General features: G+C 37.8%; 1 protein-coding gene across 3 annotated transcripts in view; it reads right to left on the bottom strand.

Annotated features, from left to right (window-relative positions):
• Nucleotides 1-25,742, bottom strand: part of FAM160A1 (family with sequence similarity 160 member A1) — a 263,019-nt gene that overhangs the window by 77,313 nt on the left and 159,964 nt on the right. For all 3 annotated transcript variants that reach the window (XM_030816237.1, XM_030816239.1, XM_030816238.1), the window contains 3 exons: nucleotides 22,038-22,664; nucleotides 9,175-9,333; nucleotides 7,108-7,194 (listed from right to left, as the gene is read on the bottom strand). In XM_030816237.1, the coding sequence (XP_030672097.1) occupies nucleotides 7,108-7,194; nucleotides 9,175-9,333; nucleotides 22,038-22,664 (873 nt within the window). The remainder of the gene's footprint in view (nucleotides 1-7,107; nucleotides 7,195-9,174; nucleotides 9,334-22,037; nucleotides 22,665-25,742) is intronic.

Genomic DNA, 25,742 nt, shown 5'->3' with positions numbered 1-25,742 from the left:
GGATCAAATTCACACACAACAAATATTAACCTTAAATGTAAATGGGCTAAATACCCTCACTTAAAAGACACAGACTTGCAAATTGGATAGAGTTAAGACCCATCAGTGTGCTGTATTCAGGAGACCTATCTCATGTGCAAAGACACACATAGGCTCAAAATAAAGGGATGGAGGAATATTTACCAAGCAAATGAAAGCAAAAAAAAGCAGTATTGCAAGCCTAGTCTCTGATAAAACATACTTTAAACCAACAAAGATCAAAAGAGACAAAGAAGGGCATTACATAATGGTAAAGGGATCAATGCGACAAGAAGAGCTAACTATCCTAAATATACATGCACCCAATAAAGTAGCACCCAGATTCACAAAACAAGTTCTTAGACACCTACAAAGAGACTTAGACTCCCACAAAATAATAGCGGGAGACTTTAACACCCCACTGTCAATATTAGACAGATCAACAAGACAGAAAATTAACAAAGATATTCAGGACTTGAACTCAGCTCTGGACCAAGCAGACCTAATAGACATCTACAGGACTCTCCACCCCAAATCAACAGAATATACATTCTTCTCAGCACCACACTTATTCTAAAATTGACCACACAATTGGAAGTAAAACACGCCTCAGCAAATGCAAAAGAATGGAAATCATAACAAACAGTCTCTCAGACCAACCACAGTGCAATCAAATTAGAACTCAGGATTAAGAAACTCACTCAAAACCACACAACTACATGGAAACTGAACAACCTGCTCCTGAATAACTACTGGGTAAATAATGAAATTAAGGCAGAAATAAATAAGTTCTTTGAAACCAATGGGAATAAAGACACAACATACCAAAATCTCTGGGACACAGCTAAAGTAGTGTTTAGAGGTAAATTTATAGTACTAAATGCCCACAGGAAAAGGTGGGAAAGATCTAAAATTGACACCCTAACATTACAATGAAAAGAACTAGAGAAGCAAGAGCAAACAAATTCAAAAGCTAGCAGAAGACAAGATACACCTAAGATCAGAGCAGAACTGAAGGAGATAGAGACATGAAAAACTCTTCAAAAAATCAATGAATCCAGGAGCTGGTTTTTTGAAAACATTAACAAAATAGATAGACTGTTAGCCAGGCTAATAAAAAAGAAAAGAGAGAAGAATCAAATAGACACAATAAAAAATGACAAAGGTGGCCAGGCACAGTGGCTCACACCTGTAATCCCAGCACTTTGGGAGGCCGAAGTGGGCGGATCACGAGGTCAGGAGACCGAGACCATCCTGGCTAACGTGGTGAAACCCTGTCTCTACTAAAAATACAAAAAGTTCGCCAGGCATGGTGGCGGGAGCCTATAGTCCCAGCTACTCGGGAGGCTGAGGCAGGAGAATGGCATGAACCCAGGAGGCGGAGCTTGCAGTGAGCCGAGATCGTGCCACTGCACTCCAGCCTGGGCGACAGAGCGAGATTCCGTCTCAAAAAACAAAAAGACAAAGGGGATATCACCACTCATCCCACAGAAATACAAACTACAATCAGAGAATACTATAAACACCTCTACGCAAATAAACTAGAAAATCTAGAAGAAATGGATAAATTCCTGGACACATACACCCTCCCAAGACTAAACCAGGAAGAAGTCGAATCCCTGAATAGACCAATAACAAGTTAACTAATGCCTACCAACCAAAAAAAAGCCCAGGACCAGACAGATTCACAGCCAAATTCTACCAGAGGTACAAAGATGAGCTGGTACCATTCCATCTGAAACTATTCCAAACAATAGAAAAAGAGGGACTCCTCCCTAACTCATTTTATGAAGCCAGTATCATCCTGGTACCAAAACCTGGCAGAGACACCACAAAAAAAGAAAATTTCACACCAATGTCCCTGATGAACATCGATCTGAAAATCCTCAACAAAATACTGGCGAACCGAATCCAGCAGCACATCAAAAAGCTTATCCACCACGATCATGTCAGCTTCATCCCTGGGATGCAAGGCTGGTTCAACATATGCAAATCAATAAACCTAATCCATCGCATAAACAGAACCAATTACAAAAACCACGATTATCTCAATAGATGCAGAAAAGGCCTTCAAAAAAATTCAACACCCCTTCATGCTAAAAACTCTCAATAAACTAAGCACTGATGGAATGTATCTCAAAATAATAAGAGCTATTTATGACAAACCCACAGCCAATATCATACCGAATGGGCAAAAGCTGGAAGCATTCTCTTTGAAAACTGGCACAAGATAAGGACGGCCTCTCTCACCACTCCTATTCAACATAATAGTGGAAGTTCTGGCCAGGGCACTCAGGCAAGAGAAAGAAATAAAGGGTATTCAAACAGGAAGAGAGGAAGTCAAATTGTCTCTGTTTGCAGATGACATGATTGTATATTTAGAAAACCCCATCGTCTCAGCCAAAAATCTCCTTAAACTGATAAGCAACTTCAGCAGTCTCAGGATACAAAATTAATGTGCAAAATCACAAGCATTCCTATACATAAATAATAGAAAAACAGAGAGCCAAATTATGAGTGAACTCCCACTCACGATTGCTACAAAGAAAATAAAATATCTAGGAATACAAGTTACAAGGCATGTGAAGGACCTCTTCAAGGAGAACTACAAACCACTGCTCAAGGAAATAAGAGAGGACACAAACAAATGGAAAAACATTCTATGCTCATGGATAGGAAGAATCAATATCGTGAAAATGGCCATACTGCCCAAAGTAATTTATAGATTCAATGCTATCCCCATCAAGCTACCATTGACTTTCTTCACAGAATTAGAAAAAACTACTTTAAATTTCATATGGAACCAAAAAAGAGCTTGTATAGCCAACACAATCCTAAGCAAAAAGAACAAAGCTGGGGCATCACACTACCTGACTTCAAACTATACTACAAGGCTACAGTAACCAAAACAGCAGGGTACTCGTACCAAAACAGATATATAGACCAGTGGAACATAACAGAGACCTTAGAAATAATGCTACACATCTACAACCACCTAATCTTCGACAAACCTGACTAAAACAAGCAATGGGGAAAGGATTCCCTATTTAATAAATGGTGCTGGGAAAACTGGCTAGCCATATGCAGAAAACTGAAATTGGACCCCTTCCTTACACCTTATACAAAAATTAACTCATGATGGATTAAAGACTTAAATGTAAGACCTAAAACCATAAAAACCCTAGAAGAAAACCTAGATAATACCATTCAGGACATAGGCATGGGCAAAGACTCCAGGACTAAAACATCAAAAGCAATGGCAACAAAAGCCAAAATTGATAAATGGGATCTAATTAAACCAAAGAGCTTCTGCACAGCAAAAGAAACTAGCATCAGAGTGAACACACAACCTACAGAATGGGAGAAAATTTTTGCAATCTATCCATCTGACAAAGGGCTAATATCCAGAATCTACAAGGAACTTAAACAAATTTACAAGAAAAAACCCCACCAAAAAGTGGACAAAGATTATGAACAGACATTTCTCAAAAGAAGACATTTATGCAGCCAACGAACATATGAAAAAAAGCTCACCATCATTGGTCATTAGAGAAATTCAAATCAAAACCACAATGAGATATCATCTCACACCAGTTAGAATGGCAATCATTAAAAAGTCAGGGAACAGTCGGGCGCAGTGGCTCAGGCCTGTAATCTCAGCACTTTGGGAGGCTTAGGCGGGTGGGTCACTAGGTCAGGAGATCGAGACCATCCTGGCTAACACAGTGAAACCCCGTCTCTACTAAAAATACAAAAAATCAGCCAGGCATGGTGGTGGGCACCTGTGGTCCCAGCTACTCAGAAGGCTGAGGCAGGAGAATGGGGTGAACCTGGGAGGCGGAGTTTGCAGTGAACTGAGATTGCACCACTGCATTCCAGCCTGGGCGACAAAGCGAGACTCCACCTCAAAAAAAAAAAAAAGTCCAGAAACAACAGATGCTGGAGAGGATGTGGAGAAATAGGAGCACTTTTATACTGTTGGCGGGAGTGTAAATTAGTTCAACCATTGTGGAAGACAATGTGGCAATTCCTCAAGGATCTAGAACCAGAAATACCATTTGACCCAGCAATACCATTACTGGGTATATACCCAAAGGATTATAAATCATTCTACTATAAAGACACATGCATACGTATATATATTACAGCACTATTAACAATAGCAAAGACTTGGAACCAACCCAAATGCCCATCAATGACAGACTAAAGAAAATGTGGCACATATACACCATGGAATACACCATGGAATATGCAGCCATAAAAAAGGATGAGTTTATTCCTTTGCAGGGACATGGATGAAGCTGGAAACCATCATTCTCAGCAAACTAACACAGGAACAGAAAACCAAACACTGCATGTTCTCACTCGTAAGTGGGAATTGAACAACGAGAACACATGGGCACAGAAAGGGGAACATCACACATGGGGGCCTGTCAGGAGGTCAGGGACTAGGGGAGGGATAGCATTAGGAGAAATACCTAATGTAGATGACGAGTTGATGGGTGCAGCAAACCACCATGGCACGTGTATACGTATGTAACAAACCTGCACATACTGCATGTGAATCCCAGAACTTAAAGTATAATAAAAATACAATAAAGAATTTTAAAAAAATGCTCATGTCAAAGCAGTGGACATGGAGTATAGAAAACACAGACAGGAGTCCCTCCAGTGGACCTGAGCCCAGACTTCTTGGTATCACTCCCCATACCAAAGGGGGAAACATAGGAAGTAGGATATGACTGCTCTCACCAGGAACCCCTCAAGAAACATCCAGTTCTAGACTTCTTTGTTTATGTGCTTCTGATTTCCTGTCCTGACACTTGTGAAATGGCTCCTTTCTTCATCAACCACATAAGGAGCCAAGAGCCAGAGGAGAGGCTGTTCACCTACCCTGGCCTGCTCCGTCCCTAACCCTGTTCATTCTAAATGATGAAAAAGCAAACAAACAAAAAACAGATGGAGAACAGGGAGAAAATTAATTAAGAAGGAAAAAAATCCATCTTTGTTCTCCCTAGTTGCTATACAGCCCTGAGATAAATTGTCTGCAATGGATACAAGTTAAGGAATCTTAATTAGGGGTTGGAAATTCAAACCTAATACAGTAACATTCACTTTTCATTTTACATATTCAGCATTGACTCTTTTTTATTTTTACAATAAGCATGTATTAACTTTATGGTTTTAAACTTTAAATGTATTAACTTTATGGTTTTAAAACTCTCATATTTTAATTATGGGCACAACTGAGGATATTACATAATATATGTAAAGTGCTAGATCAAATGTTAGCAATTATTCTCTTACAAACCACTGTCTGGGAAGGTACTAAGTGCCAGCACTCTGTTGGCACTTTAACAAGCATTCCATTTGTGTGTTGTTTCTTCAGCCTCCTAAGTCTAAGGTACTGTGCTCAGCATTGGAGATATCCCAGTGAATAAAACACATGTGATAATATGCCATACCTGAAAGTACGCATACCACTGTGGAGAAGACATTAAGCAAGTAATAGCACATGTAATGATTTAACTCTACCTGTACTAAGTGCTATGAAGAAGTAGTATGGGGTGACCAGTAAGATCCTCGTAATAGCTCTCTGAGGTGGCTTTCATCCTCAATTATGGATAAAGAGCTATCACTAATGTCTGTAACACTAAAGTGTGCTAATTATAATAACATAAAATTTCCTGAACAAATAGTAATTATAATAATTATCACTATTATAATAATGACAGGAAATTTTTATGTCAATAGGTCAATGAGGAAAAGGATGGAAATAAACGAAAAAGAAAGTCTAAATGTGTGAGAGCGTATGTGGATAATTACTGCCAAAGAATTTCTATAGCACTCTTGTGTTCCTCCAAAGGCTTAGAGGTCTTCAATGCAAGATACCCATTCCATCCCTGGAACAACAAAATACTGACAAACATAAAGTTAACCTAGAAACAAATACAAGTTCTGTATTTTCCAAAGTTAATCCCTTATTTTCCAAGAGAGATCTAATTTCACAGACTTGGTTCCTTTGTGCCCATAAACTACTAAAATAACATGGAAACCTCAGTAATTTTATGTTTAAACCACATCAAAGATGACCTCTTGAACCTAGAAATAACATAAAAATCCAATTCAAACCAAGTACCCTGTTTGGCTTGGAAAACATGGCCACTATGCTAGAGAGGCACTAAATAGTAAGGGATGAACATCTTCTGTCAAGATCTGCTCTAAACCAGAAACCTCACCAGCTCGGATGGCAAGGTTTCAAGGTTGCCATAATCAAGTATTTTTGGATTCTGTAAAATAAAAGTCCATAGAAATTGAACTTCAGGATGCAGAATGGTGGGCATTCCATCAAAACAACATATGATCAAGTTGCTCTTTGCTTCTGTCTCTGCTAGAGGTGTGATTCCAAAATCTTGACAAAGATCCCCTGAACTAAATACTGCACAAGTCTCTTTACTTAGTGAAGGAAAAACAGAAAATCAGAATTCTAGGCCCAGGGGTGTCTCCTGACAGCTCACAGTGGAAAAGATATCAGTTGATTTATTATACAAAATGAGAGAGTCATAAGAAATTCAGAGTTGTGCTAATGAGACAGCCAACCTTTGATGGGACCTTAACTCGGCTTCACTTTAATTTCTGCTGTCACAAAATTGTTACAATAAAAAATTATGTTTTATTAAGTAGATAGCAAATCTATGGCACTTGTGCTACCACTGCTCCTCTCCATGCCCATGGCAGACCTTGCATTCTCTATGACAGACTCAGCCTTGGAGAACAGCTTAACAGTTCCAAGTAGCCACTGCCCACGAAGTGAAACAGGCACAGAGTCAGAGTCTATCTGCCAATGTTCCTTTAGGCTGACTATCCTACTTGACACTCACAATACTGTATTCTATGACACCAGATAGAACCTTCAGTTTAAGCTGTGGCCATTTTAAGACCTATGTTTGATATAGCTAAGAAATATAGATGGAATGAGAAGAAAAATCAGGCTAAAATCACCATCAAATCAATTACACTGTGTTTATCCTCCTCAGTGTCCATCACTTGTATTATAGAGACAGAAGATTACATGAACCAATCACTGACCTTATGGAGAGCAGGAGCCAAGACTGGTACCAAAAATCCATTGTAAATGTAATTGACAAGCTGATTTCGAATCAAGGGATGAGCCACCTAAGAGAGAGGCACATAGGCATGAAAAAGGCAAAGAGTTCAATCTTCAGTTCTTAAAATAAAACAATTCTGTGTACATCCTGAACTCAAAAAGGAAATCCACATTTTGGCCATTTATTCTGTAATTAAAGAACAAATCAGACCTCATACTGTCATATAAGCCTTTCGAATAGCTTATTCCCGTATAAACAGCTTGGTTAAAATCCTCAGAAGTTGAACTTTCAGACATAATATTGGTAATTTTAAACTGTGTGTTTGGAAAAAAGACAATAAATAGACTGAGTATGTATAAAGATTCATAAGTTAAAGTTAACAAACTGGAAAGTATAATTTTTGCCCCTTACTTTCTTCTAAATCACATCTCAACCTGTAACTAATTTTAAAAACTGAGTATAACTGTCAAAACGAACAATTAAATACATTTATTTTGCTAGCAGAAAACATTTTCTCATTTTAAATATGTATTTCCTGATACTCATTTATATTAAAGAGAAAGGCATTTAAAAATATTTTCAGAAAAATAGATAATATTCAAAAGCGGAAAACATTATCAGAGGTACAATACTTCTCATATTTGATTTCCAAAATATATTTAGTGTGGATAACCCTCTACTAATATCTTTTATAAGTAACCTTTTCAGTAGTCTTCCCCAAACAAAAAATCTTAAAAGTATATGGTTTCAATGTCAAAATACAGTATGAAAAATATAATTTCCCTGTTCTTACCATGCCTATTAGCTTTATTTCTCTTTCTTAAAAAAAGAAGAAAATGAAAAAGAGGAAGTCAAACAATAAAGTAAAAAGCAATTTCTAGGAAAGTGAGGCTAGATCTTTAAATTACTGATAATCTCTCTGTGTGTATATATTTTTGGGGAAGAACTAATAGTAGTTCTTTTTTATTTCCACAAACTTCTGCAAGAAAATGTTGATAGGTTGATAGGCTGCAATATTAAAGGAAAAAATAAGATGAAATCCATTTTTCTTATATATAAATAAAACTTCCTTTGACTTAGCAATAAAAATGAGACGGAACTAAAATAATTTACTTGTATTTTCTTCCAGAAGCTATTTCTTTATCTGGTAGATAAACAGATTATAACTAACATTTTTCATCCTACAATCACTATAAAGAAAACTTGATTTCTTAGGAGATATACTTAATGCTAAATGACGAGTTAATGGGTGCAGCACACCAACATGGCACATGTATACATATGTAACAAACCTGCACGTTGTGCACATGTATCCTAAAACTTAAAGTATAATAATAATAAAAAAGGCCGAGAAAAAAAAGAAAACTTTATTTCTTAATAAATCTAATATTAAGGTAATTATTTATGCAATATAGAACTAAAACATTTTTTATGAAAACTTATCACATCCTTAAATATATATATAATCTGATTTTTACTGAAAACAGTAACAAGAAATCTAAAGGTAAAAATCTAATCAAAAAGCCAAATACACAAGAGTTCAGTGGTTGTTTTTCCCCCCACCAAACAGGACAATTTCAAAGCCAATTTAATTTGTGTTGCAATGAAAATGCTTAACTTCTTCTAAATTCAATTGGGATAACAATATTCTTTATGTAGTATGCACCATTAAGCAAAATAAAGTGTTCTCCCTTGTAAATTCCCAAGAAGACCTTGAAGTAAAAGTGGTATAATCTGGAGTACTTAGAAACCTAAAAATATCTATTCAATGAGTCAGGCATTGAACTCATTTTTGATGGTTAAGTAGATAATCAAAACAGAATTAATTTATAAAGAAGATAAAGAAAATCTACTCATTTTTTTTCTCAGTTAAAACTTCCAGAAACTTACAAACTAACATTTTCACTCATTCAGTTGGCTTAAAGTACCAATATTTCATAAACATTTATTAACATTTTAAAAAGTGAACGTTTTAAAATTAATCTTTTGCAATGCTTGTGCTCTGAATGAAGCCATAGCAAAGGGATCCTTTATTGTGCTCTGGTACCTGTATGACTGCATTGCAAAACTCCAGGGAGTTCATGAACTGGACAAGAGAAGGAAGTAGAAGCCAGTCATCTTTCAGAAGGCAGTGCCATTCCTCGCCTTTCTCTTCTAGCTTTGTAGGCAGGGAAGAGTAGAGACCACTGAGCCCAGTTGCAAGTACCTGTATTCAGAAATAAAAACAAAATAAACGCTTTTCCAAAGTTCTCAACCTGCAATTAACAGCTCACAGGTGATGCCAATGCTGCTGGTCCCAAAACTATTATCTTTAAGTAGCAAGGTATTAAAGGTATAAGAGCCCATCAGCCAGCTAAAAACAATGCAAACAGGTGAAGACAGTAGGGAAGGACAACTCTGGCAGAAGGAACGGCAATATCAGAACTATCTGGCTAATATACACATGGTTGGTATGGGTTGCTCAACTGTCATGTGCCAGGCACTATGCTGGGCTAGGTGTAGGAGGAGTACACACAAAGATGAATAAAACATTATTCTGGCCTCAAGAAGTTCAGGAGAGGAACAAATTCATAAACAGTACCCTATAGTACAATACATCAAGTGCAAATACAGAGAAGGCACATACCCCAGTCTAGAGGAGAAACTCCTGTTTTGAGGTGGTCCAGGACAGAAAGTCACATACATTGGAACCATGAGCTTTATGAGAAAGATTCCATGCAATTCCCTGCATGCTTAAGGTCATGACTGACAGCTGCATGTTTGCAGTTTAGAAAGCACTTCCATATATATTTTCTCATTTGATCTTCACAAGCAATAACAAGGAGAAAGAATTGGGGGTCAGCAATCAGTTAGTTAGATGTGATGACAAGCTTCAAGAAGAGATAAAGTGAGTCTACATGGAGGCATCAGCACTAGGAAAAGAGAGGAGGAAATAAAATTTGAGCATCACATGGAAGGTGGATATGAGGGTGATCTAACCATGACATCTATCGGTCTGGCATTAATCCAAAACTCTTAGGGCTTGCTTCCTCCCTTAGTGTTCTGGTCCTTAATTTAAATGACAGCCTTTGGGCTTGGTAAGTGAGGTAAGAACTCAAAACCGTCAACTAACCCAACTTGGTCACCAAGAAAATGGTGATGCCTTTAATAGAGACAGAAATGTAGGAAGGTAACACACTTAATGCTGAGTGCTTGTTGATTTTACCTTGTGGAATATCAAACCAGGGATGCAATGAATTTCATAGTACTGGAGGCCTCCCAGCTGGGAAGTGATACTGACTAAGCAGCAACTTGGAGATCCTGACTTGCTAGATATGTATAGGATGGCCAAGGATGGCACAGAATGAATGCAAAGGAGTCAGCTATGGGGCCAGGGGTGGTGGCTCATGCCTGTAATCCCAGCATTTTGGGGGGCTGAGGCGAACGGATCACTTGAACCAGGAGTTTGAGACCAGTCCGGCCAACATGGTGAAACCCACTTTTTACCAAAAATACGAAAATTAGCTGGGTGTGGTGGCACAAGCCTGTAATCCCAGCTACTCAGGAAGCTGAGGCAAGAGAGAATCCCTTGAGCCTGGGAGGCGGAGGTTGCAGTGAGCCGAGATTGGACCTACCACACTCCCACCTGGCCGACAGAGCTGGAGTGCCTCAAAAGAAAAAAAAAAAAAAAGGCCAGCTACAAAAGGCTTTGCTCTAGCACAAACCCTGAGGTAACAATGGCCTCGAATGAGATGGAAACATTCAAGAAAATATAATGAGGCAGGCCCAGAAAAGAAATAGTGACATACTCACTGATCTCACTGTCTAATGAGAGATTAACGGGCAATTAAAACAGTGTTAGAAATGCTCAGAATACGTAATAGAAAATATATGGTGCTGTAGGTGTACAAAAGACTCTTAACTCAGATTTGGAGGGTTGGCAGCAGGAAATATTCTCAGAAGAAGTGATATCTAAGCTGGTGAAGAGTACGTAGGAGTTAGCCAGAAAAAGAGTAGGGGGAAGAATATTCCAAGCAGAGAGAACAACATATACAAAAGCTCAAAGGAGAAAGAAAAGATGGTATTCTCCAGGAACTAAGAGAAGCGCAGTACTGTTAGAGTGCAGAATTACAGGTAGAAAGAGGCTGGCAAGGTAAATGGGAATCAGATCCTGCAGGATTTTATAGGACAACATGAGGAGCATGTGGGGCATCCAAATGGAGAGCCCAGTATTCAGATACGTGGGGCTGATGCTTAAAAGAGAGCTCTGGGCTAGAGACGGAGCCATCAACATGTAGATGGGACCTCAAGCCATATGAACCAGACAGAGAAGGAAAGGGAGATTTAGACAGATGAGATATGACAAAATAATCCACAGTGCCTGGCATCACGAACAGAAAGTCAGAAGGAGGTGTGGGCCTAGGTATGTTAAACTTGGAAAAAAATTATCTGTAGACTATTGTTGCCTTCCTTTTCCCCTTGTCCTGTTCCCACAGCACTCTCTGTACCCCTTTGTGTAGCAATCATCTTTCTTGCATGTATTAGGGTATTGCCTATCTCCTCCATCTCTCCTGGTCTGACTTGTTCATTCCAGTCCACAATGGAGGTATGGATGATTTGTCTAGTCAGGTATGTTGAGTTTCAGATGCTAGGAGTCCTTCCCATGAATAACATACCCAACTCAACAACAGAGTACGGGTCAGGGAGGTCTTAACATGGAGAGACCATATGAAGTCATGGGAGGGCCTAGGTGGGGTGAGGGAGATGGTATAGGAGCCCCCAGTGGAGTATAAAGAACAGGGAGACAAATAGATGAACCATTTCAGTACTAGAGAAATCAAAAAATTATATACAGTTCTCTGTTCTATTTCCTGGCAACCTTTAATCATTCATTCATTTACTAACTCATTAAAAAAAAAATACCGAACACTTACTTCAGGCCAGGTACTATGTTAAGTATGGAAAATACAACCGTAAACAAGACAGTACATTTATCTCTTTTTAAAAAATCAGGGCATCTGTGGTCCCAAAGGAGAATGTCCCCTATTTAAAGTGAACATACCCATACAAATCACTTTAATTCCAGTTTTGAATGTGACCCAAATGAGTTGCTTCTTATAAATTAGAAACCTCTGGCAAAAGAGAACAGAGACCAAAAGTTCTCCTCGAAGAGAAATCTAATCTTGATGCCACATTTTTTTTAAATCAATTACACTTGCTAACTCATGCTAAATTAACCAAAGAACAAAGGCTTTAATTCTGCATACTCCTGATTTCTTAACCACTTTGAGGCTTTGAAGATGAATTCATAAAGACAGGCTTAATTTGTCTGACTAAAAAGCTGGGAATAACTATTCAGTATATCAATATAATTACAGCAACATTAATTTTCAAATTACATACATCAGTGACAGTAATTAAAAATAATACCTATGTAATATTCACTTTTTAAAATGAATATTGTGAAAGGGCATGGCTGAGATGTGAACAGAAGCCTGCCCATCCAGAAGGTAGTCCCTGTACAGAAGGATACTGTCTATGCACAAGGATACTCCCAGAACAGAAGGACATTGTCTATACAGAAGTGACAGCTGAATAGGAAGTCCTGCCATGTTCCTGCCACTACAAAAAGTGCCTCTGCTATCTCCTTCAGCATGGCAAAGAAAAAGGGGAGAAAATATTCTACAGAATAGAGAGTATTACATAGTCTTAGAAACAAGATTCTAAATCTTTATGGTATTTATATCCTCCCTTCCTAGACTGTGCGCAGAGTTCAGATTCATTCACCCAGACTGCACATATTTCTAGAACACAGACTGTGGGCCAGACATATGCAAGATTGGTCCTGGGGAAAGAGTAGTGAACAAGTTGGACCAGGAAAGATGGAGAAGACGGCTGATAAACTAATACATGAAAGAAAGTTAATTACTACCCAAGGGGATATGGAGTGCTGTGGGAACAGGACAAGGAAAAAGAAAGATATCAACAGGTCTGTAACTAAGATTTCTAGGTTAAGAGATGAATAGCACATTCTATTTACTTTTAAATTTCATTTTTTAACTTAGAATTAAATTATAAAAAGTTTAAATATAGATGTATTCAACAGCTCATTTAAAATAAAATTCCCATCCACTATTTTAGCCTTTCATTGATCCTCAGATTCCCATCCACACACAAAAAAAAATTGCAAAACATTCTATTTATTCGCAACACATTAAGCATTAACCCATTTTTCACTTATTTTCCACTTATTTGCACTTATTTTTCACTTATTTTCCCTCAAGAATCTCTTTAAAAGAAACTAACCACCATGTAAAACCATAAGGATAACAACAAACAAAAAAGCAAACAACTTCCCTGGCAGCAGTATAGTGTGGCAGTTGCTGAGACCAAGGACTTTAATATCAGACAAATGCAGTTTTGAACCAGACTTTGCCACTGACAGGCAGTTATTAAAGTTCTCTAAATTTCCATTTCTTCACTAAGTTGTTGCCAGGATTAAAGAAAATAATGCATCTACCAAGATTAGCATAATGTTTTACACATAGAAATGTTTCCAATGAAGGAAAGAAAGATGACATACAAAAAAAAAAAGAAAGATGACATGCACAGAGCAGTGAACAAGTAATGTTTAACTTTAAACATCTAATGATATCTGGTTAATTTTAGCAAACACAAAGATTTTTGGCAGATGGCTTTAGTCTGAAGCTCACAGCATAACACCTGGTAGGGACTATTTGATGCAACTTGCCAAAATAAAAAGCCTCATAAATTTTGGATATGGGATAAATAACATTCTACCTGCGGCTGTGTACCTAAAGGTTACTTGCTTTAATTTGCATTACTTCATTTATGCATACACTGTTTTCTACATTTGCCAATATATAACAGTGGCATGAGCTTAACCATCAATATTTAGTTTAAAAAAAAAAAAAGTGACAGGGTCATTTAGTCCCCATCCTTTTGTTGGCACCAAATTGTTCCCTAGAGTATCTTCATTCTCCTTCTTTTCCTCGGAAAGCACATCTTGAGCTATGAGGCAGCAGAACCAGCAAGCTCTTCCTATCAACTATAACAGTAAAGGTTCCAAAAGTGGTCCGATTTCCTGAAAGAGTCATTACCCTTCCAACAGCCTGATGCTAACACACTTTGACAATCATACTAATTAGAGAAACCTTTTTGTCAATTGCGGTCCTTAGCTGGATGGTTAATAGAGTATGCTTTTATCTTCAACATAAAGGGCCCTTTTTTTAATTATGTTGTCAGATGTAATTATAGAAAACTGGGTACAAATGAGATTATGGGATCTATCCTGAGGGGCAACTTAACACAATGAAGCTCGTGTTCCATTCTAGCAAACAAGGTCAGCTGGAGATGTTGTTTTCCCTCCAACTTTAATGATCTGTATAGTGTTTTAAAATATGTTTTTATAAAAGCAACACTCAACTAAAACCTGCTTATGACACAGTTAAATGGAAATCTAAACATTAAAAATGGTCCATTCTTGTCATATTTAAATTTTTTAATTATGAAATATGAAAAATACACAAAACATAATAGAAACCCATCGCCAAGACTTAACAGATTTTAACATTCTGCCAAAATTTCTTCAGAACACTCTGATTTTTTCAAGCAATAAAAATTACAAATAGAACTGCACCCTACTCCAATCTCATTATCATCCCTTCTCCTTCCTTCATCCCCAAAAAGCCACAGTCTTGAACTTAGCATATATTATTATCCTTGTGGTTATTTTGTACTTCTACTGTATACATATGTATCCAAAAAACAGCATACACTAAGATTCTGTGTTTTAAAATTTTATGTAAACTCTGGACGGGCACAGTGGCTCATGCCTGTAATCCCAGCATTTTAGGAGGCTGGGCGGGCAGATCACTTGAGGTTAGGAGTTTGAGACCAGCCTGGTCAACATGGTGAAACTCTGTCTCTACTAAAAATACAAAAAAATTACCTGGGTGTGGTGGCACACGCCTGTAGTCCCAGCTATTCGGGAGGCTGAGGCATGTGAATCACTTGAACCCAGGAGGCGGAGGTTGCAGTGAGCCGAGATTGTGCCACTGCACTCTAGCCTGGGTGACAGAGCGAGACTCTGTCTCAATAAATAAATAAAAAAATAAGTAATTCAACATGTTTTTTGATTTACTGCTGTTCATACATATAGTTACATGGTAATACACATGATTCATACACTTTGAATGCTGAAAAGTATTCCACTGATGTATGAATAAACCAGTTTATCTTTCACTTCACATACTTATATTTTTCTCTTTTTCAAATCACTGTTTTATTGAACATCATTGTATATGTATCCTTGTACATAAGTGCCAGATTTCTCCAAGCCAAATATCTAGAAGGGAAGTTGCAGGATCACACAGTATGCAAATATTCAGTTTTACCAAACATTGCCATACTGCTTTCCTGAGTTACTATACCAATTTATATTCTCAAAAGTTCTTGTTTTTTTCACACTCTTGACAGCACAGTTACCACTGAATACTTACTACTCTGGTAAGTATTAACTGGTGTCTCATTGCATCACCAATAGTGGGACAACTTAACACAGGCCCCTTGCAGTAAGTACATAGCATCGCTTGTAAAGTAACCTTGCCAAAAATATGTAATCTAAATTTAACTGGGCATGTAGATCTAAGTCCAATTTGCAGGAAATGCAGGGTTAGGGACAAGTCAAACTACACAAGAAACAATCAAACCCAGAATGTGGGGGTGTTTTATAAGACAATGGCTTGGTCTCTTAAAAAGTCAATGTCATGGGGAAAGAAAGTGGCAGGTTGTTATTATTAACGGAGACTAAAGAGACCTGATAGCTAGATGGATATCTTTTATTGGACTCTACGAAGGAGGAGAAAAAAGCTATGAAAGTAAGTTGGGGCATAGTAGGAGAACTGGATACTAGATCGTATTAAGGAATTATTGTATAATGTTCTTAGGTACAATAACAGTATTGCGGTTATGTGGGAGAATGTCCCCATTCATAGGAAACACAGACTAAAGTATCTAATGTCTGTAACTTAATTTCAAATGGTACAACAAAAACAAATAAAAGCATAAAATACCAAAGAATGCCAAATTTTAACAACTTTGAATCTAGGTGGGGTGCATACAGTGTTCATCTTAGTGTTTTAAATTTTCTGTATTTTACTTTTTCTCATAATAAAAAGTTTTTAAAACATAAATTGCATCAACTTTATAGATTAATTTGTAGGAATGTCTCATCTATACACTATCTACAAGCTGTAGAGCTTTCCATTTATTTAGATCTTTCATGCCCTTTATAATTTTCTCCATAAAGGCCCTTCATGTATTTGTTGGATTTACTTCAAGATATCTTATGATTATGTTGCTTTTGTAAATGGTATTTTCTAAATTGCCTTTTGCGTACTGATCAAGTGAACCACCTGAATATTTTGATTTGTTACAATACCTGCTCTCCTTTAACAGCAGAATTACACAATTGAATTAGACAATTCAAATAAGCTAAAACCCAAACCTCAAAACTGCCATTTTTCAGAGGTTTTCTTTAGAGCAGTTTAAGGTTCATGACAAAACTGAGAGGAAGGTACAGAGATATCCGACATACCCGCTGCCCCAACACATGCACAGCCTCCCGGATTATCAACATCCTCTACCAGAGTGCTACATTTGTTACAACTGATGAACATACAGTGACACATTATAGCCACCCCAGAAACCATAGTTTACATGAGCGCTCACTCAGTGTTTTACATTCTATGGGTTTGGACAAATGTATATTGACATGTACCCACCATTCTAGTATCATACAAAGTAATTTGACTGCCATAAAAGTCCTCTGTGCTTTGCTTATTCATCCCTCACCCTGCCCCAATGCTCGGGGGAAAAAAATTATCTTTTTACTGTCTCCATAGTTTTGCCTTTTCCAGAATGTCATATAGTTGGAATCATACAGTAGGTAGCCTTTTCAGATTGGCTTCTATCACTTATTAATGAGCATTTAAGGTTCCACCATATATATTCATGGCTTACCACCTCATTTCTTTTTAGCTGAAAAATATTCCATTATCTGCATATACCCCCACTTTATTTATCTATTCACCTGCTAAAGGACATCTTGGTTGCTTCCAAGTTTTTGGTAATTATAAATAAAGTTTCTACAAACATCCGTGTGCAGGTTTTTGGGTGGACATAAGTTTTCAACTCCTCTGGGTAAATATCAAGGAGTGCAACTGCTGGACCACACGGCAAGAGTATGTTTAGTTTTGTAAGAAACTGCCAAACTGTCTTCCAAAGTAACTGTACCATTTTGCATTCCCATCAGCAACAAATGAGAGTTTCTACTCCACATCTTGCCAGCATTTGGTGTTGTCAGCGTGGCCCCTGCACACTAACTGACTGTTGAACTCCCACTCCACCACCCCATGTTCCTATGACAACAAAATACACTAAAACTAGTGGTCATTTTCTTGCTGAGAAACAAATTAATTTGTGAAACTAGCAGTGGAGGTCTTATCACATGCCATGATTCCTTGGAGCAAAATCAACCTGAAAAGCTAAGAATCAGAAAACACAGGTTTTACCAATCTCTCAGGATATGCTCCTAAAACAACTAAAATCGTTCTTTTTTTTTTTTTTTTTGAGTATAAAATTACACTTTTTATTTTTCTGCTTAATCTTGTTTCTTTTATCCTCAGTTAAATGTTATCACCATCCACCCCATTGCTCAAGCAAGATCATCCATGATCCCTTCCTTTGCTTCACCCAATCCATTAGCAAGTATAGACCATTCTACTTTATTATTATTATTATTATTATTATACTTAAAGTTTTAGGGTACATGTGCACAATGTGCAGGTTTGTTACATATGTATCCATGTGCCATGTTGGTGTGCTGCACCCATTAACTCGTCATTTAGCATTAGGTATATCTCCTAATGCTGTCCCTCCCCCCACCCCACAACAGTCCCCGGAGTGTGATGTTCCCCTTCCTGTGTCCATGTGTTATCATTGTTCAATTCCCACCTATGAGTGAGAACATGCAGTGTTTGGTTTTTTGTCCTTGCGATAGTTTGCTGAGAATGATGGTTTCCAGTTTCATCCATGTCCCTACAAAGGACATGAACTCATCATTTTTTATGGCTGCATAGTATTCCATGGTGTATATGTGCCATATTTTCTTAATCCAGTCTATCATTGTTGGACATTTGGGTTGGTTCCAAGTCTCTGCTATTGTGAATAGTGCCGCAATAAACATACGTGTGCATGTGTCTCTATAGCAGCATGATTTATAGTCCTTTGGGTATATACCCAGTAATGGGATGGCTGGGTCTAATGGTATTTCTAGTTCTAGATCCCTGAGGAATCTCCACACTGACTTCCACAATGGTTGAACTAGTTTACAGTCCCACCAACAGTGTAAAAGTGTTCCTATTTCTCCACATCCTCTCCAGCACCTGTTGTTTCCTGACTTTTAATGATGGCCATTCTAACTGGTGTGAGATGGTATCTCATTGTGGTTTTCATTTGCATTTCTCTGATGGCCAGTGATGATGAGTGTTTTTTCATGTGTTTTTTGGCTGCATAAATGTCTTCTTTTGAGAAGTGTCTGTTCATATCCTCCACCCACTTTTTGATGGGGTTGTTTTTTTCTTGTAAATTTGTTTGAGTTCATTGTAGATTCTGGATATTAGCCCTTTGTCAGATGAGTAGGTGGCAAAAATTTTCTCCCATTTTGTAGGTTGCCTGTTCACTCTGATGGTAGTTTCTTTTGCTGTGCAGAAGCTCTTTAGTTTAATTAGATCCCATTTGTCAATTTTGGCTTTTGTTGCCATTGCTTTTGGTGTTTTAGACATGAAGTCCTTGCCCATGCCTATGTCCTGAATGGTATTGCCTAGGTTTTCTTCTAGGGTTTTTATGGTTTTAGGTCTAACATGTAAGTCTTTAATCCATCCTGAATTAATTTTTGTATAAGGTGTAAGGAAGGGATCCAGTTTCAGCTTTCTACATATGGCTAGCTAGTTTTCCCAGCATCATTTATTAAATAGAGAATCCTTTTCCCATTGCTTGTTTTTGTCAGGTTTGTCAAAGATCAGATAGTTGTAGATATGTGGCATTATTTCTGAGGGCTCTGTTGTGATCCATTGATCTATATCTCTGTTGTGGTACCAGTACCATGCTGTTTTGGTTACTGTAGCCTTGTAGTATAGTTTGAAGTCGGGTAGCGTGATGCCTCCAGCTTTGTTCTTTTGGCTTAGGATTGACTTGGCGATGCGGGCTCTTTTTTGGTTCCATATGAACTTTAAAGTAGTTTTTTCCAATTCTGTGAAGAAAGTCATAGGTAGCTTGATGGGGATGGCATTGAATCTATAAATTACCTTGGGCAGTATGGCCATTTTCACGATATTGATTCTTCCTACCCATGAGCATGGAATGTTCTTCCATTTGTTTGTATCCTCTTTTATTTCATTGAGCAGTGGTTTGTAGTTCTCCTTGAAGAGGTCCTTCACATCCCCTGTAAGTTGGATTCCTAGGTATTTTATTCTCTTTGAAGCAATTGTGAATGGGAGTTCACTCATGATTTGGCTCTCTGTTTGTCTGTGATTGGTGTACAAGAATGCTTGTGATTTTTGTACATTGATTTTGTATCCTGAGACTTTGCTGAAGTTGCTAATCAGCTTAAGGAGATTTTGGGCTGAGACAATGGGGTTTTCTAGATATACAATCATGTCATCTGCAAACAGGGACAATTTGACTTCCTCTTTTCCTAATTGAATATCCTTTATTTCCTTCTCCTGCCTGATTGCTCTGGCCAGAACTTCCAGCACTATGTTGAATAGGAGTGGTGAGAGAGGGCATCCCTGTCTTGTGCCAGTTTTCAAAGGGAATGCTTCCAGTTTTTGCCCATTCAGTATGATATTGGCTGTGGGTTTGTCATAGATAGCTCTTATTTTGAGATATGTCCCATCAATACCTAATTTATTGAGAGTTTTTAGCATGAAGGGTTGTTGAATTTTGTCAAAGGCCTTTTCTGCATCTATTGAGATAATCATGTGGTTTTTGTCTCTGGTTCTGTTTATATGCTGGATTACATTTATTGATTTGCATATGTTGAACCAGCCTTGCATCCCAGGGATGAAGCCCACTTGATCATGGTGGATAAGCTTTTTGATGTGCTGCTGGATTCGGTTTGCCAGTATTTTATTGAGGATTTTTGCATCAATGTTCATCAAGGATATTGGTCTGAAATTCTCTTTTTTGGTTGTGCCTCTGCCAGGCTTTGGTATCAGGATGATGCTGGCTTCATAAAATGTGTTAGGGAGGATTCCCTCTTTTTCTATTGATTGGAATAGTTTCAGAAGGAATGGTACCAGCTCCTCCTTGTACCTCTGGTAGAATTCGGCTGTGAATCCATCAGGTCCTGGACTCTTTTTGGTTGGTAAGCTATTGATTATTGCCACAATTTCAGAGCCTGTTATTGGTCTATTCAGAGATTCAACTTCTTCCTGGTTTAGTCTTGGGAGGGTGTATTTGTCGAGGAATTTATCCATTTCTTCTAGATTTTCTAGTTTATTTGCATAGAGGTGTTTGTAGTATTCTCTGATGGTAGATTGTATTTCTGTGGGATCGGTGGTGATATCCCCTTTATCATTTTTTATTGCATCTATTTGATTCTTCTCTCTTTTCTTCTTTATTAGTCTTGCTAGCAGGCTATCAATTTTGTTGATCTTTTCAAAAAACCAGCTCCTGGATTCATTAATTTTTTGAAGGGCTTTTTGTGTCTCTATTTCCTTCAGTTCTGCTCTGATTTTAGTTATTTCTTGCCTTCTGCTAGCTTTTGAATGTGTTTGCTTTTGCTTTTCTAGTTCTTTTAATTGTGATGTTAGAGTGTCAATTTTGGATCTTTCCTGCTTTCTCTTGTGGGCATTTAGTGCTATAAATTTCCCTCTACACACTGCTTTGAATGTGTCCCAGAGATTCTGGTATGTTGTGTCTTTGTTCTCGTTGGTTTCAAACAACATCTTTATTTCTGCCTTCATTTCGTTATGTACCCAGTAGTCATTCAGGAGCAGGTTGTTCAGTTTCCATGTAGTTGAGCGGTTTTGAGTGAGTTTCTTGATCCTGAGTTCTAGTTCGATTGCACTGTGGTCTGAGAGACAGTTTGTTATAATTTCTGTTCTTTTACATTTGCTGAGGAGAGCTTTACTTCCAACTATGTGGTCAGTTTTGGAATAGGTGTGGTGTGGTGCTGAAAAAAATGTATATTCTGTTGATTTGGGGTGGAGAGTTCTGTAGATGTCTATTAGGTCCGCTTGGTGCAGAGCTGAGTTCAATTCCTGGGTATCCTTGTTAACTTTCTGTCTCGTTGATCTGTCTAATGTTGACAGTGGGGTATTAAAATCTCCCATTATTATTGTGTGGGAGTTTACGTCTCTTTGTAGGTCGCTCAGGACTTGCTTTATGAATCTGGGTGCTCCTGTGTTGGGTGCATATATATTTAGGACAGTTAGCTCTTCTTGTTGAATTGATCCCTTTACCATTATGTAATGGCCTTCTTTGTCTCTTTTGATCTTTGTTGGTTTAAAGTCTATTTTATCAGAGACTAGGATTGCAACCCCTGCCTTTTTTTGTTTTCCATTTGCTTGGTAAAATCATTCTTAATGCAGTAAAAATTAACCAGAAATGGTAACACATCTAGCTTCCTTTGTTGGCTTATGATGAGCTGATGCTGCTCAGCCAAATAGCATCTCAACTTAGATTGGTCTGCTCCCTCCAAAAGATTTCCTCTAAACATCTTTCCATAGGACGTGCCAAGTACAACTTACTGGGAGAAAAAAAGGGAGTAAGAAAGTATTCATCATTAGCAACAGAAGAGAAAAAAGGGAGTGAGTGGAAAACATGCCAAGGAGAGAGACTTACTGGACAAAAGTAGGTGTTCTCCACGATATGATGGGCCACCATGCTGTTCTCAGCAGAGAGAGACATGATGAAGAGCAATGCATCCCGAGCTTGCTGGCCTACTGACCCCTCTCGGTGAATGAAGGGAATCAGAAGGGAGAAGATGAGGAAGTTGGCAGCGCCTTGGTCTTCACTAGTGTGGAAGAAGAGTTCTAAAATGGATGGATCTTTGGCAAGAATGGAACAGAGCTGACTGAGTAGGACAACCAGCTTCTCCTCCACAGTGGGGGTGGTTGTTCCTGAACAAGAGCTCAGCAACATCATCAGAGGCTTCAGAATGGGTTTGTGGTGCAGCAGAGGCTGGTGCGACTGAGTGACCAACATCTCATACATCTTTAGCTGCTCGATTTTAGTCTCATCAGTAAATTCCCTTCTCAAGCTCCAAAGGAAAAGTTTCTCCATGATGTTTTCAGAGACCACAAATTCCAGAATCGGCCCCATTGCAGCATCCTTGGCTTGCTCTTCAATCAACAAGAAGAGCATGTGTTCTACATAATTCTGCACAGCACTGGCCTCATCTGGAGGGATAGACCCATATTTTGCCTGGGTGTTCTTCAAGGGGTCATGCTTCTCCAAGATTTTCACAACCTGTAACCAAATCAAACATTTGTCATCCATCTGATGTTTATCATAATTACAAAAACACATCACCACTGATTTTACCAAATCATCACGAAAAATGCAGGAGCCACCGCCCACAAGATATGTGTGAGCATTGTGTGTGTCTCCCTCTCAAACACTAAAATGAATGAGTTAAATTATAGAAAGCAGATGTCTGAAGATGTTTACTTACACAGTTATAAATTTCAACAATATAAATATTGAAGAAAATAGTATGGTTATATAAATTAAGCTACATGCATTCTTCGGATTATTTATTATGAACATAATTGAGGAAAATGAGAAATTGTAAGTGATATATTAGATGAAAAAAGCAAGCTATTTGTAGATGTTAGATGCATAATAATTATGTCAAAGACGTATGTGAAAAATATATGCGAAAAGAATCATTTTGATATTCAAAGTCATGACAAATTCTTAAATTTTTTTCCAGATTGTTGATGTATAATATTGCTTTTTAATTTTAAAATACATTAAATAAGCAAAAGGAAATCATACTACCCATGTTCTCCTACAAATAGAATTGCTTTGGAGATCTCAGCAGAGGAACACAGCTACTCATGCCCTTGACAGAACAATATCCTCCCTTCCCTACTTGGATGGATGCCCTCTTCAACCAAACATGCAGCAACAGAAAAGATTAAAGGAAACTGATAAACAAGAGACATACAACTAGTAGAATCAAGTGTAACATATGGCATGTACTGAAACTAAAAAATGAAGCGTTTGAATGCTGTGTTTCTTTAAGCTTAAAAATTCTGAGACAACCAATTATGAAACAAATTCCTAAAGTTTGGAGTGATTAAAAAGTTTTGGAAATAGAGCTGATAATTAAGCACTTTGGGAGGCCAAGGTGGGAGCATCACTTGAGCCTAGGACTTCAAGACCAGCCTGAGCAAAATAGTGAGACCCTGTCTCTACAAAATAACTTTAAAAATTAGCTGGGTGTGGTGGTGCATGCCTTGAGACTCTGAGGTATTAGGATCATTTGAGCCCCAGGAGGTTGAGGCTGCAGTGAGCCTTGATCGTGCCATTGCACTCCAGCCTGGGCAACAGAGAAAGACCCTGTCTCAAACAAAACAAAAAACAAAATTGGTTAAGGTGGCCTATTTTGTTATATATACTTTACCGCAAAAAACTCAATTAACAATTTAAATAAAAATCCCTAAATAGGTCACCTCACAGCCCTGGTCAGCTTCTCTCCTTTCCCACTGCTAGCATCTGAAGGTTTCTCACCTTTCTCTAACAACAGATACTTACTTCCACTTTGCGACCTGAAAACTAAAACCATCTGTTATCTCAACTTCCATTTAACTTCATGACTTAGAATTTCTGGTATAATATTCATTCCATTTACTCCCTTGAAAATATACACATACGATAATTTTTAAACAACCAAACATTTATCAATGACTTTATCTTTGTCCCTTTTTGCCTTTCTGAATTGCATGGAATCTATGTGTCTTTTGCAGTACCCTCCAGGTCCAGTCCTATGGTGTGCTGTTACATGTTCTCTGCGAGTACTTAGGTTATGGAATTTTTGCAAGTCATTAGGGAAGCTGGCAAAGGGATAATGCTATGTCAGCATGCATGAGCAATGAGGGAAATTTATTTCTCAGGGAAATGTCTAAGTCTCTCCCTTGTCAGAAACAGGGAAAAAAATCGTTATAGACCAGGCAAGTCCATCCTTACAGAATAAAAGAATTTCCACAGAATCTATCATCTCTATTGACTTCCATTATGAAGTTGATAATGCTGTGTCACAAAGGCAAAAAATCACCCTAACACCCTTGAGTTGACATTTTTAATAAGGAAGGCCTTTGGCTAGCCCCTACCCAGGGAGTACCTGGCCCACTGACTAGTGGCCACAAGACAGCCACTAGACATCTTCTTCTTTGCTGCACGCCTGACTCCAAAGTGCAACCACTATCCTACAACCTCCACCAAGCCCTCCAGGATTCCTTGCACCTGGTGACCTTCCTAGCAGCAGCAACACTGGGACCTGGTTCTCTCCCATCCCTTTGTTCTGGGCCTTACCAACATCTCAATAGAATGCAATCACAGTACCACACTGGTCCAAAGCGACCCTCTACCTCCACGCCACACATGGTCCAGCCCCAAAAGTCCCTAACTTCAAGCCTCCACATTCTGAAGAACAAAATTCATATCTTATCAGTTCTATAATTTCAAAGTCCATATATTGAGTTTACTTATGAGAGCTATCTTTACAGCTAGGCCTCAGGGTAAACATGTAATTATACTTTTCTCAGGCTAAACATGTAATTATACTTTTCATGTGTGCCCAGACTGTCTAAACTATCTAAAACTGGGGCTGTGCTTTATACATTAATGGTGGAGTGGCAAATTAGCTCGATCTTTCTGGAAAACAATCTGTCAATATGTAATAGGAGCTATAAAATTGTTCCTGCCCTTTGACTTGTTAATCTGACTTTGGGGAAAATGCCCCAAGGAAACAACCCAAAAATAATTTGTTAAAAAATGTTCAATTTTCCAATAACAAAAAAAAGTACTATTGACTCAAATGGTCAAGAATAAGAGAATTACAATCAAAATATGTTATATCACCATACAATAGAGCCATCAAAAATAAACACTAAATAAATTCATTTTATATCATTAAAATGTAAGTTAAAAAGCAAATACATTGCCAAGTAGATATATGATTGAGTCTAAAGAGATATAAATGAGATTTTAAGGTTAATTAGTTATTCTTTCCTGTAAGTTTATCTAATTTCATAATTCAAATAAAAACAAAGGTAGACAAAGTAATCATGTACTAATGCCCAAAAAAGAACAAACCATTGAGTTTAAAACAATTAGCAATTAGAGATCTCTTAAGTCTCAGCAATTTCTAAGCAATATAAATGTATAAATATGCATATGTATTTATATCTTATATATACTATATATGTGCATGCAAATATGAAAGATACAGCAAAAGTCTTTATTTACATAACCATAAATTGTATTTTTCTCATTAACTTTCATTTATATTATTTATTCCAATTCATTCCTTTACAAACA

Source organism: Nomascus leucogenys, chromosome 7b (assembly GCF_006542625.1).
Source record: "Nomascus leucogenys isolate Asia chromosome 7b, Asia_NLE_v1, whole genome shotgun sequence".
Taxonomy (NCBI): Eukaryota; Metazoa; Chordata; class Mammalia; order Primates; family Hylobatidae; genus Nomascus; species Nomascus leucogenys.
Note: the sequence above shows the minus strand (reverse complement) of the source record. Positions and strands in the feature narration are given on the sequence as shown.